Source organism: Aspergillus costaricaensis (assembly GCF_003184835.1).
Source record: "Aspergillus costaricaensis CBS 115574 unplaced genomic scaffold BO79scaffold_31, whole genome shotgun sequence".
Lineage (NCBI taxonomy): Eukaryota > Fungi > Ascomycota > Eurotiomycetes > Eurotiales > Aspergillaceae > Aspergillus > Aspergillus costaricensis.
Genome location: NW_020291831.1, coordinates 27,405 through 40,643, shown reverse-complemented (window position 1 = coordinate 40,643; position 13,239 = coordinate 27,405). Strand labels below are relative to the sequence as shown.

Genomic DNA, 13,239 nt, shown 5'->3' with positions numbered 1-13,239 from the left:
ACGAAGAGAAAAAGAAAGGAGCAGCAAAAGAAAAGGAGAGTCGAAGCGACAGCAATCGCCAGGAGAGAGAGAGGGAGATTTAGGGAGGTTTCCGACGATTGCCTTTGGGGGAGGTGGGCAGATTGGCATTATTGGTTTCTGGCTGGCGGTCGGGAATCCCAAGTCAGTCCAAGTGGAGTGACAATACCGCCCCGTACCATACCAGCCCGTTACCAGATACTGTCCAGACTTGAGTATTATTATTCTTGTCAACTTTACACTCTTAGTACTTACTATTACTATTACTATAACTATTAGTTACTGACTGACTGACTCTAGAATCTCTTAGCCCACTAGTATTGGATCTTGACTTCTAACCCGTCTCTTCATTCATTGTATGTATGCAAAATATTGCATGCTGATACTCACTCCTGCACCCTGCCACAGTCCACACAATAGTCCCAATGCACATATTATTCTCCCCATTATTCTTCAAACCCTCCTCTCTAAACTAGGTACAAAGACCTCGTCAGTGGTCAAGCTCCCGTCCGACTTGCATGTGCAGTTTCTTCCTCTTTCTCTCTTTTCTTTTTTTATCTCGTCGCCACCCAACAATCAATCTAGAGCAGTCTTAGCCTATCATTACCCTCACTACACAGTGACCTAGCCCTCGTGTCTTACCTTGAACTGCGAGAAAAATCAGAAAAATCAAGTAAAACAAATAAAAAAATCTCGCACTCAAAACCAGTTAATATAGGATAAACAAACAGAAACACACCGTGAAGGAATAAATAATAAATACCAGCGCGTATGCCAGATTACCGCTTCTTTACCGACGGGAAAGCCAAAGCACAGCAACAGCACGAGCCTTCTGAGGCTTCGGATGGCACCCGTACTCCATGTACTCCATCCGACTCGATCCCTACGATTGGAAGACGGCCAAGGTAACTGGGTAACATCTTTCCCCGAACCATGGATGTCGTCGACGCGCTCCGTACCATCCAGATCCATCATTGGCAGCACATCGCGAGTACGTGCGCATTCCGAGACCCTAATGGGGCTCTTTGGGGTTAACCAACCTAATTACTTAAGATGTCTGTCTGGATTGCACGGTGGACTTGGCCGTGACCCGTTAAGTAGTAACTCGATCCAAACCAGAAACTTGCCGTCACAAATTGGCTGGGCCAGGGGTGAAGCAAAGAGGGAGTGTGTGATATATTAGCTGATCATTGGTTATTATGAAGTGTGTAAATTTCTGAATAATTCCAGCCACCACACCAGTAGTTAATTGGTTTAATAGAGATGCTTTTCCTCCGCGAGTCAATAATTCATTAGTTTTGGGATCGGGGGAAAAGAAGAAGGGGAGAGAGCTCAAACCGCGTCTTCTCAACGAATCCACACTTCCAACCCGCACGGCTGCCAATTCCGCTCCAGAGACGATGGGAAGCACAGTCCCGGTAAACCGTGGTATTAACCTTCTTATCCATCCCCCAGCCCACTCTCTCGTTTTTAGTACCTATCAGAGACTTTTAGACTTCCAGGCTCTCTCTCTCTCTCTAATTAGTGTCTTCGTTTCCCCGTTTTCGGGTGGAGACGTATCTTGACTCGCGTCGCGCTGCAAGTGCATCTGTAACGGTCATGGCTTGCTGAGACCATTGGCGATCATAAGCTTGACTAGCAATATTAGGACCAATATACGACGTTAAGAAACGAATAACACGACGACTTCCCGTGTATGCTATCTAGTGTCTATCTCTATACCAGAGATACCTGTCATTCTATCAATGTGCTCGCACTGTTCGAAGAACCAACCAAGCAACCCCTGTTCACCAACCGCCGCGGAAATGCAGGGCTTGAGGTCTGTGTCCAGAAAAGCCACAGGGATATAGATAACGGGTATGATACCTGATAAGTATTACTGCACTCTTCTTTATGCTATTCTCGCATTTACACTTCTGCCTTGGCATCCACTTGGATGATGTGTATGGTATCTGGTTAGCAGGCAGTTGCCTTCGGATGCACTTCCGTACCACTGACTGACTAGTCATGAAGACATACTTACAGGAAGCGACGCGGTACTTTGAGTCAATTGACCCATCATATCTCTAAAGACTCAGCATAACGCTTAGACACCTAGCGTCCGAAAGTCAAATGACTCGAGAGCTAACGGACGCAGGACTATAATGTTATACGTCGATCAGCTTGTTTACCTCTGACAGTAGCTTCCTACTAGACCTGCAAGAAACTCAAAACGATGTTCTGTCCGTGACTGGATCATCGTTCATCATTGGCTTTACGCTCGGAGGAGTCCAGACTAACTGCTACGAGGCATACTGCGGTTATGCCAATAACCGCGCACACCAGTGGATTAGGTCCAGTCGGAATTGAAATGACTAGGGTTCTATATCAGCGTGCAGGAGGATCTGCGGCCAGGGAGCTGTCTTGCAGGGGGTACGGTTGTCTGCAGAAATGCCAGTCTTGGGCTTACTGAGCTTACTGGTAGGTTGTCTGCATTGCGTGGTGTGTTTGGTTCCGATTGTCGTAGACTTGGGCTAGCAGTGAGTCTGTTGAGAGATACAAAGGGGTGCTCAAGAAGCGACATTCATTAATAGAACTATAGGGGGAATCAATGTTCATATCTAATGAATCTCTCATTCTTTCCATATTAAGCCATGGGTTGCCGAAGACCACTACAACACAAATATATGCACAAACAGCGCTATGTACCTGTACATGTGCACTCTCATCAAGAGCTTTTGGTAATATTTCTTCATAGCTAAGTGTTTTATATAATATCCGACACTATATGTTACGGGAGCGAGACATATCCAATGCAAGATTGTTTGACGTCTACATATGGCACAATGCCATTCAAGCAAAGCCCAATATCACAGCTATGATAAATTCGGAGAAACCACCAGGAAGATCGTAATCAAAGTTATCACTATCTCTGCAGCTTGAATAGCAATGTAGCCTCCTCTATCCAGCAATCAATCTAATCCAATACCCTACTATCTTGCAAAACTTCGAGACATCTACAGTTACCCACATATAGTCTCTTCATAATAACTCTGCATATTAACTCAATAAATACACTACTATCTCTCATCCATCACAAGCCTAGGACATCGATACATCAACATCATATCATAAATACAGAACCACGATCCTCGATCACCCAAGCACTCAGATATCCAAGCAATCGTAACACCCATACCCCAATACCAACCACCAACCACTACATTACTACCTTTACTACTGCTCTCACCCTCTAGCCCCAACAGGAACTAACTCCGATACAGCCCCCTACACAGATACCTAGTAGTTAGTTAACCAACAGCAACAATCAAGCCACTCCTAATCTCGCACATACTCGGACATATCCTGCAGCCATATTACCATACCTACCACACCCTCAACACTACCAATTATCTTACATCTACCATTCTTCACCACCAGCCCTATCCCAACCTAATCCCCAAAACTAAGCATATTATCATCATCATCACCACGTGCCATCAAACCCGTCAGACGGACCGTAACCTACGTAGCTACTAGTCAGTACTATTCCTCTGCCTCCATTGGCTATACTCCCAGACTAACTTCATTTAGGTCGTTTCAAACTGATACCAATCTATGTATGTACCTTCCAGACTAGGTTAACAGTCTGTCGTCGGAGATATATCGGGGTTTATACTCCATAGCTAGTCAACTAACTGGGTGGTTGGCTAGTTGGCTATCGGGAGGGAGCGAGTAGGCGGGTGGGTAGGTGGGTGGGTGGATTCGTCATCTTTGGGCATTCTAGAACGTTGGACTTGATACTTCTTGTTTCATTGTGTGGGTAGATGGGGGGATGGAGTGGAAGCATGTGAATGGAGGAGGAGAACGTGGTGGTGGTGGTGGTGGTGGTGGTGACGGTGGTGGTATGATATTCCTCGGTCCTGAGAAGGGTCTGCCGAGGTATTGATATTGGGGTGGTGTCAGCTTACGGAGGGCTTGCTGGTTTGCTTGTTAGTTTATGTGCGAGATGGGATATTTGCGGGGGTTGTTGTGTCTGAGTGCAGAAGAGATGGGGGCGATGGGGATGGGTGGTGTAGGGATGGGCTGACGTTGGATGGTGAGGTGGTGACGTTTGTGGAAAAAGAGTGGGAAGGGGGCATGTATACAATATGACGGTTCTATTTGTATCGTGTTGAAGACCACTTTGTGATTTGGTAAGTAGAATTGATATATAGGGGTATTCTTGGTTGCGGTGATGGTATTGGGGCATTGTAGGCTGAGTGTACATATAGAGTAGATACTGGGCGGTGTTTGGTAGACATATACAGACATGAGCATCTAGCATGGTTGACTCTAATTGACTCAACGATTATCAATGCTTGTACTTTACAATAGATTTCTTAAGTCGTATAAAGTAGTGTTAAGAAATAATAGCACATGGGCCACTACAACGAGATAACTACACAATCTGCAAAACAACAATTAATAAGCTTAAAAACTAACACCAATCTAGTCACTGACAATGCCTTAACACCTTGCTTCTCAATTTACATTTAATGTCTAACAGCAATACATTACTCCTCTGATCATCACGAGGGGTAATCAGCAAGGGCACCATAACTAGGGGAGGGGGGGAGGTGGGAATTTAGAGAAGAGATGATCCCCCTCACAGTACTACATATTGTCAATCTACTACTACAGACACTACTCTTAGCAAATGATTATCATACCCCTCTCCGGAATATCAAGGGATGGTTACTTCACACACATTCACAACAATAGTCAGGTAGTCAGCAGAGTACTTCGTAATCTAGAATGAAACATATTCATCCCTGCCTAGATCCCGAGTCCGACACTAGTCTACTTGAACTAGAACTAGAACTAGAACTACGGAATACACGGAAATGAGCAGAGCAAGCAAGAACCCAGGTTCCGGCGACTTTTCCTAGGCATATCTCATAGGGTAGTGCAAACAAGTTCCTTAAATCTCAAGTAGATGGTTAAGTAGTTAGTTAGTTATACCCGGGCACTCCGATACCCACCACCACCAACACTGCCATCTCCCCAAACTCTCAAGTCTAGCCCATCATCCACACCAACCCACTCCTCCCTCCTCCTCAATTGAACTAACTCAAAGAAAACATCCTACATCCTACAAAGTAAATCAAACCAATCCCTCAGATCGGTGGCAACACTCACGTAGATAGCTGATAACTGAACAGAACCACGAAAAAAAAAAATAAATAAAAACTTAGCTAGCTAACTAACTAGAATGATTAGTACCTAGCTGATCAACATCCCGTTTTCCGCACACCCATTCCTTCCTCAACCAATCCCAACTCACCTGTCCACGTACTAGTTAGTCTCAGCTTGAAAGTTAGTTTTACGTACCCCCCGTTTCCCCCTTTTTCTTGCATTTACTATCATTTCAAGAACCACTGTTTTTCCTTGATTCCCAAACATCCGGTTGGTAGGATGATGTGGGCGAAGGATCCGATTTGATTGCGAAATCGATGGATGGTGTGGTGTGGGTGGGTGGAGTGCTTCGAGAAGGTTTTTCGAGGGATTCGATGGATTCTTTTCTTTTCTTTTTCTTTTTCTTTTGGTTTTCTGGTGGCGGGTGGGACGGAGTTATTTTAAGAGGACTGAACTGATTTTTATGGATTAGGGATTTTTAGATTTTTCTTTCACATTTATGATTAGTGCAGAATATTTGTTTGGTTTTGAGGAGGATGCGAAGAGGTCTGTAAGTAGTGATAGTTGTGTAGGTATGTATACCATCTGGCTGGCGATGGGTGTTGTGCATTCTAGTTCGGTTGATTGGTTATTCAGCAATTGGGTGGTGGTGTTCTAGACATTGTGCTATCGTTATGTAGATACTAGTATTCCGGATGACTTTTCTGGATCCGGCTGTATTTACTTGGAGAGTCACTGTATGGGTCCGGGAAGAGGTTCGTTTCTTTGACTTACTTTGAGATCGGGTTTTACTTTGTGTTTTGGTAGATTGTTGGTCGAAGAGGTCGTAGTACTTTGTTCGCTTGGTTGGGAGGGTAGCTCATTCCGTAAAGAGTATCCTGTTTGTTTGGCTGGAAAGAGATAACAGATGGTAGTAGTAGATGTAGGGTCTAGAGCGCGTGTTGGTGTGGGAGATTGTAGTATACTAGTGACATGTATAGATGCCAGCTGTAGGGTTGGTACTATATGTTCGGTTTCTTCGATCAGGCATTTCTACAAAGGATGTCTTCTGTCATAGTAGATGAGGAAGAATAATATATGTTTTACCACTAGCACTCTGTAGTGATCATCAATAGGAGAAACAACCAAATCGATTAGTTGAACCATGTGTATACACAGTAGCCTCCATAGAAACTACGTCCCGTGGGATATACTCGCTACCGCAATATATATTTCAGCATCCAGGGATGTATCTAATATACTGCAACAACGCGTCACATCACATAGTCCCGACAATACTCAGTCAGACTCCAGTATCTACAAGTTCCCTACCACACCACTAACGAGCCTCCGATAAACCACGGAGCAGAATCCGGACTCCGTGACGTAGCATCTGTATATCATCAGGAACCGACGGGAGCGAACCATGGAACCAACCGATATCCCGACCACGAACCCGACTGACAGATAGCTTTCCATGGTTTAGCTGATTGCATGTACTACATGTTATACAAGATCCTGAAATACGACACCATCCATCGAGAATCAAGCCGAACTAGGCTCCTACGATGTATACATCACTCTGTTGTTGACGCGACGCGAAAAGAACTACCGTATTTGGCGGGCTCCATCGCTGCTATTGCCACCAGGCTAAAGTAACTGCCGATGTCAGTGGAACTGCTGAAGTTAGGTCTAGGGTTAGGGGAGGGCATCGCACAACGCACAAACCAGGAAAAGAAAAGCGGAGCGCTGCGGTGGAGGGGAAAGATAGAAAAATTGAAGAAAAAGGAAAGGAAAAAGAAAAAAATAGATGGAAAACTTGTCAGACGGAATTCCGGAGTACCAACCCACAGATGGAGCAGCTTATCAGCTGGAAAGAGCGGGTTCATCATTGAGTGGGTCGCTTTCATTATCGAGAATCTGCTCTTTCAAAAATTTTCTTTGTCTTGGACCCGTGTCTTCTGCTTTGACACCGTATGCTTTGGAAACTTGTTGTTCATCCAAGAAGTTGTGGGACCTCTCATGACAGCAGACCATATTTTCAATGCCATGTGTAGAAAAGCGATGCCCAACCTGATGGTATCTAGAAGCGGTCAAGAAATCCTTCCACGGGGATCAAGATCAATCCCCAACGGCACCGAGACGGTGATGGTTGACATCCTTCACCGACTCCAGGGATGCCCGCCTAGGATATTCCAGACCGTTCGGAGATGGAGGGGCACTTAGTACGGAGCACTACTGCCTAATTACGTGACGGATGGACGGATCACGGGCGCCGCCGACCAGGGTCGATGCAAACCGCCAAAGTCCCAAAGTTGTCGGGACGATGAGCGCCAGCCGAGATAAGTAGACTTTTTCTTCCACTTCCTAGCCTGGGATGGCTGCCGACGCTTGCTAGTGTAAGGGCCGGGGTTTCGGGGAAGAGGTTCCTGATTTCCTGCAACGGTACCTGGTGGAGTTGGACGCGCCTGACTGGATCGTAGACGCCCTGTGGGAATTCAATTGAAGATTCATTAGCCATGGTTGTGGAATCCGGCGATCGACCCTTCACGACGAAGCTGATCGACTGCATCTTTGGTGCAAAGGAGGAAATAGAACGGGTAGCTGCAGGGCAAAGAGCCAAATGGGAAAGCTAGAAGGGGGTTTCTTCGCTTTTCGAGACTGGTTTTTGAGGTTTAGCCCCTTTTTTTGTGTTCCAAAACGCGTGAGAAAAATCGAGTGATGATATCCAAGAGATTGGACTCTAAGCCCACCGAATCACCAAAGGTATGGAGGACACGCTCCCGCCGGAGAAAAGCGAGCCTGGATCGGAAATGATCGATCATGGTTGGGAGGATCGGTATGTACGGGAGTTTTGCACTATTGCCCCCCTCTCTTGACCCCGTGCGCCGGTCTAGGAAATCGATGCATGGTCCGTACGCAGGTGCTCGATATTGCCTGATAGATGAAACCCCAAGCGAGTTGTTCCCAAGTTATCGACACCCTTTCGACCAACTGGCAGGTCGTCGTCAACATCTCGCGTCGTTCCTGAACCTGCAAGCTCATAACATCCTTCCATGAGATACAGGACAAGTTGAGGCGTTGACTGGGTCGGACCGCTGCATGGCTCGGAAAGTGGATCAAGCACCCAGTAAGAGATAGTGAACGAATCGAATTTGCCAGGGTTCGACCTCAAGCCGAGGAGGTAGAAATTCGGGCGGCTGGACGTGTGAGAGCAGGCCGAGTGTCTGGATTTGACCTTTCTGTTGTCCATCCTTTTCCGACCTTCTCAAAAGCGTAAGCGCCCCGACTCACCGCTTTATTCCTGCAGGCCGAGCTCCTGGCAGATGAAAGCGGTGAGCCTGGAGTACGTAAGAATGGGTTGCTCAGGCACTAATGCTGATTAGGATTCTGGGGCCTGCATCTGGACGGATCCCTCTGGGTGGAGACGCAGAATCGCTGATGCCTCTAGGGCTGTTTATCATGGGATGATGGAAGTGACTGCCTGTCTGGCTTATCGCAATCGATGGTTAGCATGATAGCAGTCAGACTATCCTAGGTTTTTTTTTTTTTTTCTTTCTGTAGTTAGTGACATGCATTTGGTGGATAGCGATCGTGACCGGATTGATCCTAGGGGCATGTTGGAAGGGCGCTTCTCGGTAACTCGATAGTCGATACAATGCGCCCAGATGATCCGCAGGCAGTGAGAGCTCAAAGCACCACCCCCTCGGTCGTGGCGGTGGAAAGATAAATTAAACTGATTCAATGTTCTGGATAACTATCGGATGTATGCGATCCTCCTGGGGTACTTTTGTGCTCCCCTCATGATCATGTGCGTTTCCCTAGTAACTAACCGTGTCTGGTGGGGTTTCCTTGAGGCCCACCCAGTGATGCCCCACTCGCGTGCCGGGATTTTACGGGAACCTTTGTGGTGGTGGTGATGATGTTGACTATGATGATTATGATGATACTGTGCTGAGATCGAGGATGAAAATAGGCTTCATAATTTCTGTGGTTCAGTATGAAACACATGTATCTGAGACTATTCTAACTCATAGTCGAATCCCCCTCCCCGCATCATAGATTCAGAACCAAGTCTTGGATTGTCTGTGGTGGTCGAACCAAGGGGCCAAGGACAGGCTCGGAACTATCGTCCACCGTCATCTGACCGTGACACATTTGTACACAGTACTTGCACCGTGTAGATAGCTAACTAGTTACTTGTCTATTTACGTATGTAATCATTCCCCCTCCTCAAGGTGGATCGTTTACTTATTCGACGGAGACGCGGAACGAGGGCGCGTCTCCGAGTGAGGCTGGTTAGGCGCGACTGCGGGCGTGCAGGCAGCCACAAGTAACCTGCCCTAGGGTACCTCTGGCTTCAGACTAACTCTCTCTGTCGAAGGGCCGGATTCCCCATGCCACTTATGCAGTTGGGACTAGGTAGTCGGTCTTAGGTTGATGCATCTTCGGCTTGGATGCCAAACTGCCAAAAACAGAAACAATAGTGTTTGGGGATGATGCAGTCCTGCATCTTCCCAAGCTCCCAAGTTGGATCGCTCCAGAACATGACTTCTGTCTGCTGTCTCAAGCTTTTGCATTATCCATTTAGCGCCCAGGATGGAGTGACTCGGTAGTGTTTGGTGTTCCACGAACAAGGACACCTGATGTAGCCCGCCCACACGCTCGGTGGCCGAATCCACTGGATTGCTTCCAAAGTACTAAGTTGAAGGTGGGGGAAGGAGGGGAAATGGAGTTTGGCAAGCGAGCAAGCAGAATTGGAAACGAAACAGCGTCCATCGCCTTACGGAGGGTTGTTGTTTCTGACCCTTGATTTCCTTCACCTGCTGACGCTGGCTGTCGTGTTGGCGGCCGCTGGAGCAGCTGACCCTGAGCAGAAGTGGGAGGCAAACCATGCGCCATGTTTGAACCTCTGACCACCTTGGACCCAAAGTCATTCTGGCGTTCGCAGTGCATAGCACGATTAGCTTTTTCTGTCAACATAGTTCTTTTTCCTTTTTTTTTGTTTTTCCTTTTCTTCTTTTCTTTACCTATTTGGTCCAGGGGACATCCAATGAAGGCCAAGAGGCTTGCCAGAAATTTAGGGATGTTGGGGTGTGTTCTTTAGGCTACCGATAGACTGGGCGATGATCTGTCAAACTGAGAGACATCACATCGTCAGCAATATTCTCCTATTGCTGCGTGATGACGGGTGGCTTTTACCAGCCAAGCACGATTCATCCCCCGTCTTCTATCTGGCTTCAACTGACTTGGCAACGTGAAGGATTAAATTCAGGATGCCGCGCGAAGCTCTTATGTTCCCGGAAGTGGTTCGCGAAATGCGCTCGCGAACCATTCTATATTTGTACTTTGTAGACGTTCAAATGAACCAACACTCGTCATTGTGACGGACGGAAGAAGGGGAACGGAGGTGAGAGGGGGTCTGGAACAACGGCAGCGCTCGATTTGAAGATCCACCGGGGCTAGTTCTAGTCGGAGTTAGACGGGCAATCCCACTCACACAAATTGGATCGCATGGAAATGAAGTCATGACCAGCCTTGCGGCGGGCGGCCGATTATCAAATAACTAGTGGGTTATCTACGACATAAGTAGGGATTACCGGCGGTGATCCCAGTGAGCCGATTTACCAAAGAGGGGTTAAGGAAGGGTTAGACTTCATAAAGAGGGGAGGAAAGGAGGGGGAGGTTAGAGGGGTTAGAGGGGTAAGGAAGTGGGTGGCGGGATAGAATACAAATGGGGTAACATGAGATGATCTAGAAGAAGAAGAAAAAAAAGGAATAAAAAAAGGGATGATGATGATGGTTGAAGATAGTTATGCGGATTATTGAAGGATGAGATGAGTACGTAGGTACGATCAGCGTGAGGAATGGGAGCCCGGTTTGGACGAATCGACCACTTGATTTGGGGTGTGAAGAGATTCCGTGGTGGAAATGAAGGGAGCCAATACACGAATCATGATGGCGGTGCGTCTCCGTGGCATTTTGACGGTGCTGGATCCCTGCCGGAGGGGCAAGGGGGGGCTGACGAGGGGCGAAAAGAAAAATAATTTTGTAGGAAAAAAAGAGGGGACGGAGGGGAGGGGGGAACACTAATCTGTTGGCTGGACGGGGAGTTTGTGAGAGACAAGAAGAAAGAGAGAGGGAACGAGTGAAAGTGCGTGTCTGCGATGGATTCTCAATTCAACCTGCAAAACCAGTCTAACCTATTCAAGCCTGTTCCTTTTATCCCCTTCTTCTTCTCATCTACCGAGCACTCTCTTTCCCTCTAATTACTGTGGACCATTTCCATGCAATGACCAAGATACATCGACTGAAATTGTAGTCTAATGCTGTGCCCTGACCTTTGTCTACTGACAATGGTCAATGACAGTCTCTACCTGTCTTCTGGACGGCCCCGCAGCCGACTGTACCAAGTTTGCGATTTCTGCGCTGTCACATAGGGATGGGCAAGAGGGATGACTTTTTGGCTTTTCCTCATCTTACTTGCACCCGATACGTTTGAGGTAGTTTACAGCAGGTAATCCGAACCTCACTCAATTTCTCGGTGCTAGTCATGTCCGCCTTGAGGTTACTAAGACAACCTGAAGTCTTGTCCAGTGTCCTCCTCACTGCATTGTACCCATCGAGCTACCACTTGTACCCACTGAACAAAGTTACATACCATACCGTATGGAGTCCTCATTCCACCCCAAACCCCACTATGAAATAATATCGATGGGAAGTGGGAGTGAGTAAAAGTAGAAAGTCGAGCCTGCCATCCAGCTCCGGCATGGCTTTTGTGTGGTCAGTTAGGCAGGTCGCAGGAATACACCGTAGAAGCTCTGCTGGCCCATTATTATCCTTCTAGGGTCCTGCACTCGACCGCTGAAAGGTGAGCGAGGGGCGCCATCACCAAACAGGGATAGGAGCATTATCCGAGTGGGTTAACCCTAGCAGGGGGTATTTGATCATGAGAGTATCGACTGTGCGCTGTGTAAGAGAGGGGATGTATAGTGTTCCCAAGATGTGACGACTAACTACGGTGTACTTTGTAGCCAGCCCACCAACAACAAAACTAATCATCATGATAACCATGATCCAAATCTGTCCAGATCACATCTTGAGTCGCGATAACTCACCAGGGGAAACATGTAGGATGCTGCCCAATGTTGTGCATATGAAGAGTAAATTTTCTTTTTTTCTGCTCGGATTATTTTCTCGGATATTGAGATCATTGTGTTTCTTTTCGATTTTATTTTATTTTATTTTTCATTTTTTTCTTCTCACATTTTCCATTTTCCATTTTTGCCTTTTCCAGTAGCAGTAATGGTGGGTGCAAAATGGAAAATGGAGAGTGGATAAGATTCTCCCTCACATCAACCCAAGACCTCTAACAAACGGTCGATTTCAGCCAGTCGAAGGAGGCCCCCCGGCTGAACCGGGTTGACGGGTTGGAAGTCTACTTACTACTGTACGGCCCATGTGGGCTGCGGTGGGCTGGGCTACTGCTTTGTTTTGTTGTCTGTTCTTTTAGCTGTGTAGATAGTCTAGTTTGTATAACTTTTTTATTTATTTTATTTAATTTCTATTATATTATTATTCATCATTTTGCAGTTAGATCCATTTTTGTTTTGAATTTTGTTGCATTTTCATTTTCATTTTTGCTTATTTCCTTGAACTTTTTTGTCTCTTTTCGAAATATGGGTCACCGAAGGAAAGGTGGACGTGTCCTAACCAGGTTCCGTTTAGCCCGGGCACGCCGTTAGTCAGAATGGGCAACGGGTACAACCATTGGCTGTCGGGGAATGAAGACAGTGGCATTATGGGCCCCAGTGCGTGTTCGAATCCGGGGACTGGCCTGTTCGCTTGTTTTCCCCCTCCGTCAGTCCCGCCGAGGGAGCCCCTCTTTCCCGCCTCCCACTTCCCTGTTGTCGCTGCGCCGCTCGTCGCCCAAATCGCCAACACCGCCGCTGGACACGACCGCCTCACTGTCGCGATCCAGCGATCGCCCGAATCGCCCATCGGCTTGTGCCCACGTCCTGGCGCGCTTCTCTCTACACCCACACCACTTTTCCCTCTTTGCGCAGTCTTTCCCTTTCCCCCCCC

At 47.1% G+C, this 13,239-nt stretch overlaps 1 protein-coding gene across 1 annotated transcript; it reads right to left on the bottom strand.

Moving 5' to 3' along the window:
- Window positions 1-7,247: 7,247 nt before the first annotated feature.
- Window positions 7,248-9,312, bottom strand: BO79DRAFT_231381 (uncharacterized protein; the record flags this gene model as incomplete). The annotated part of the gene is made up of 8 exons (XM_025684152.1): window positions 7,248-7,314; window positions 7,507-7,626; window positions 7,699-7,758; window positions 7,908-7,956; window positions 8,074-8,324; window positions 8,393-8,495; window positions 8,988-9,108; window positions 9,256-9,312. The coding sequence occupies 8 exons, from the start codon at window positions 9,310-9,312 to the stop codon at window positions 7,248-7,250; spliced, it is 828 nt and encodes a 275-aa protein (XP_025536288.1).
- Between the last annotated feature and the right edge of the window lie 3,927 nt (window positions 9,313-13,239).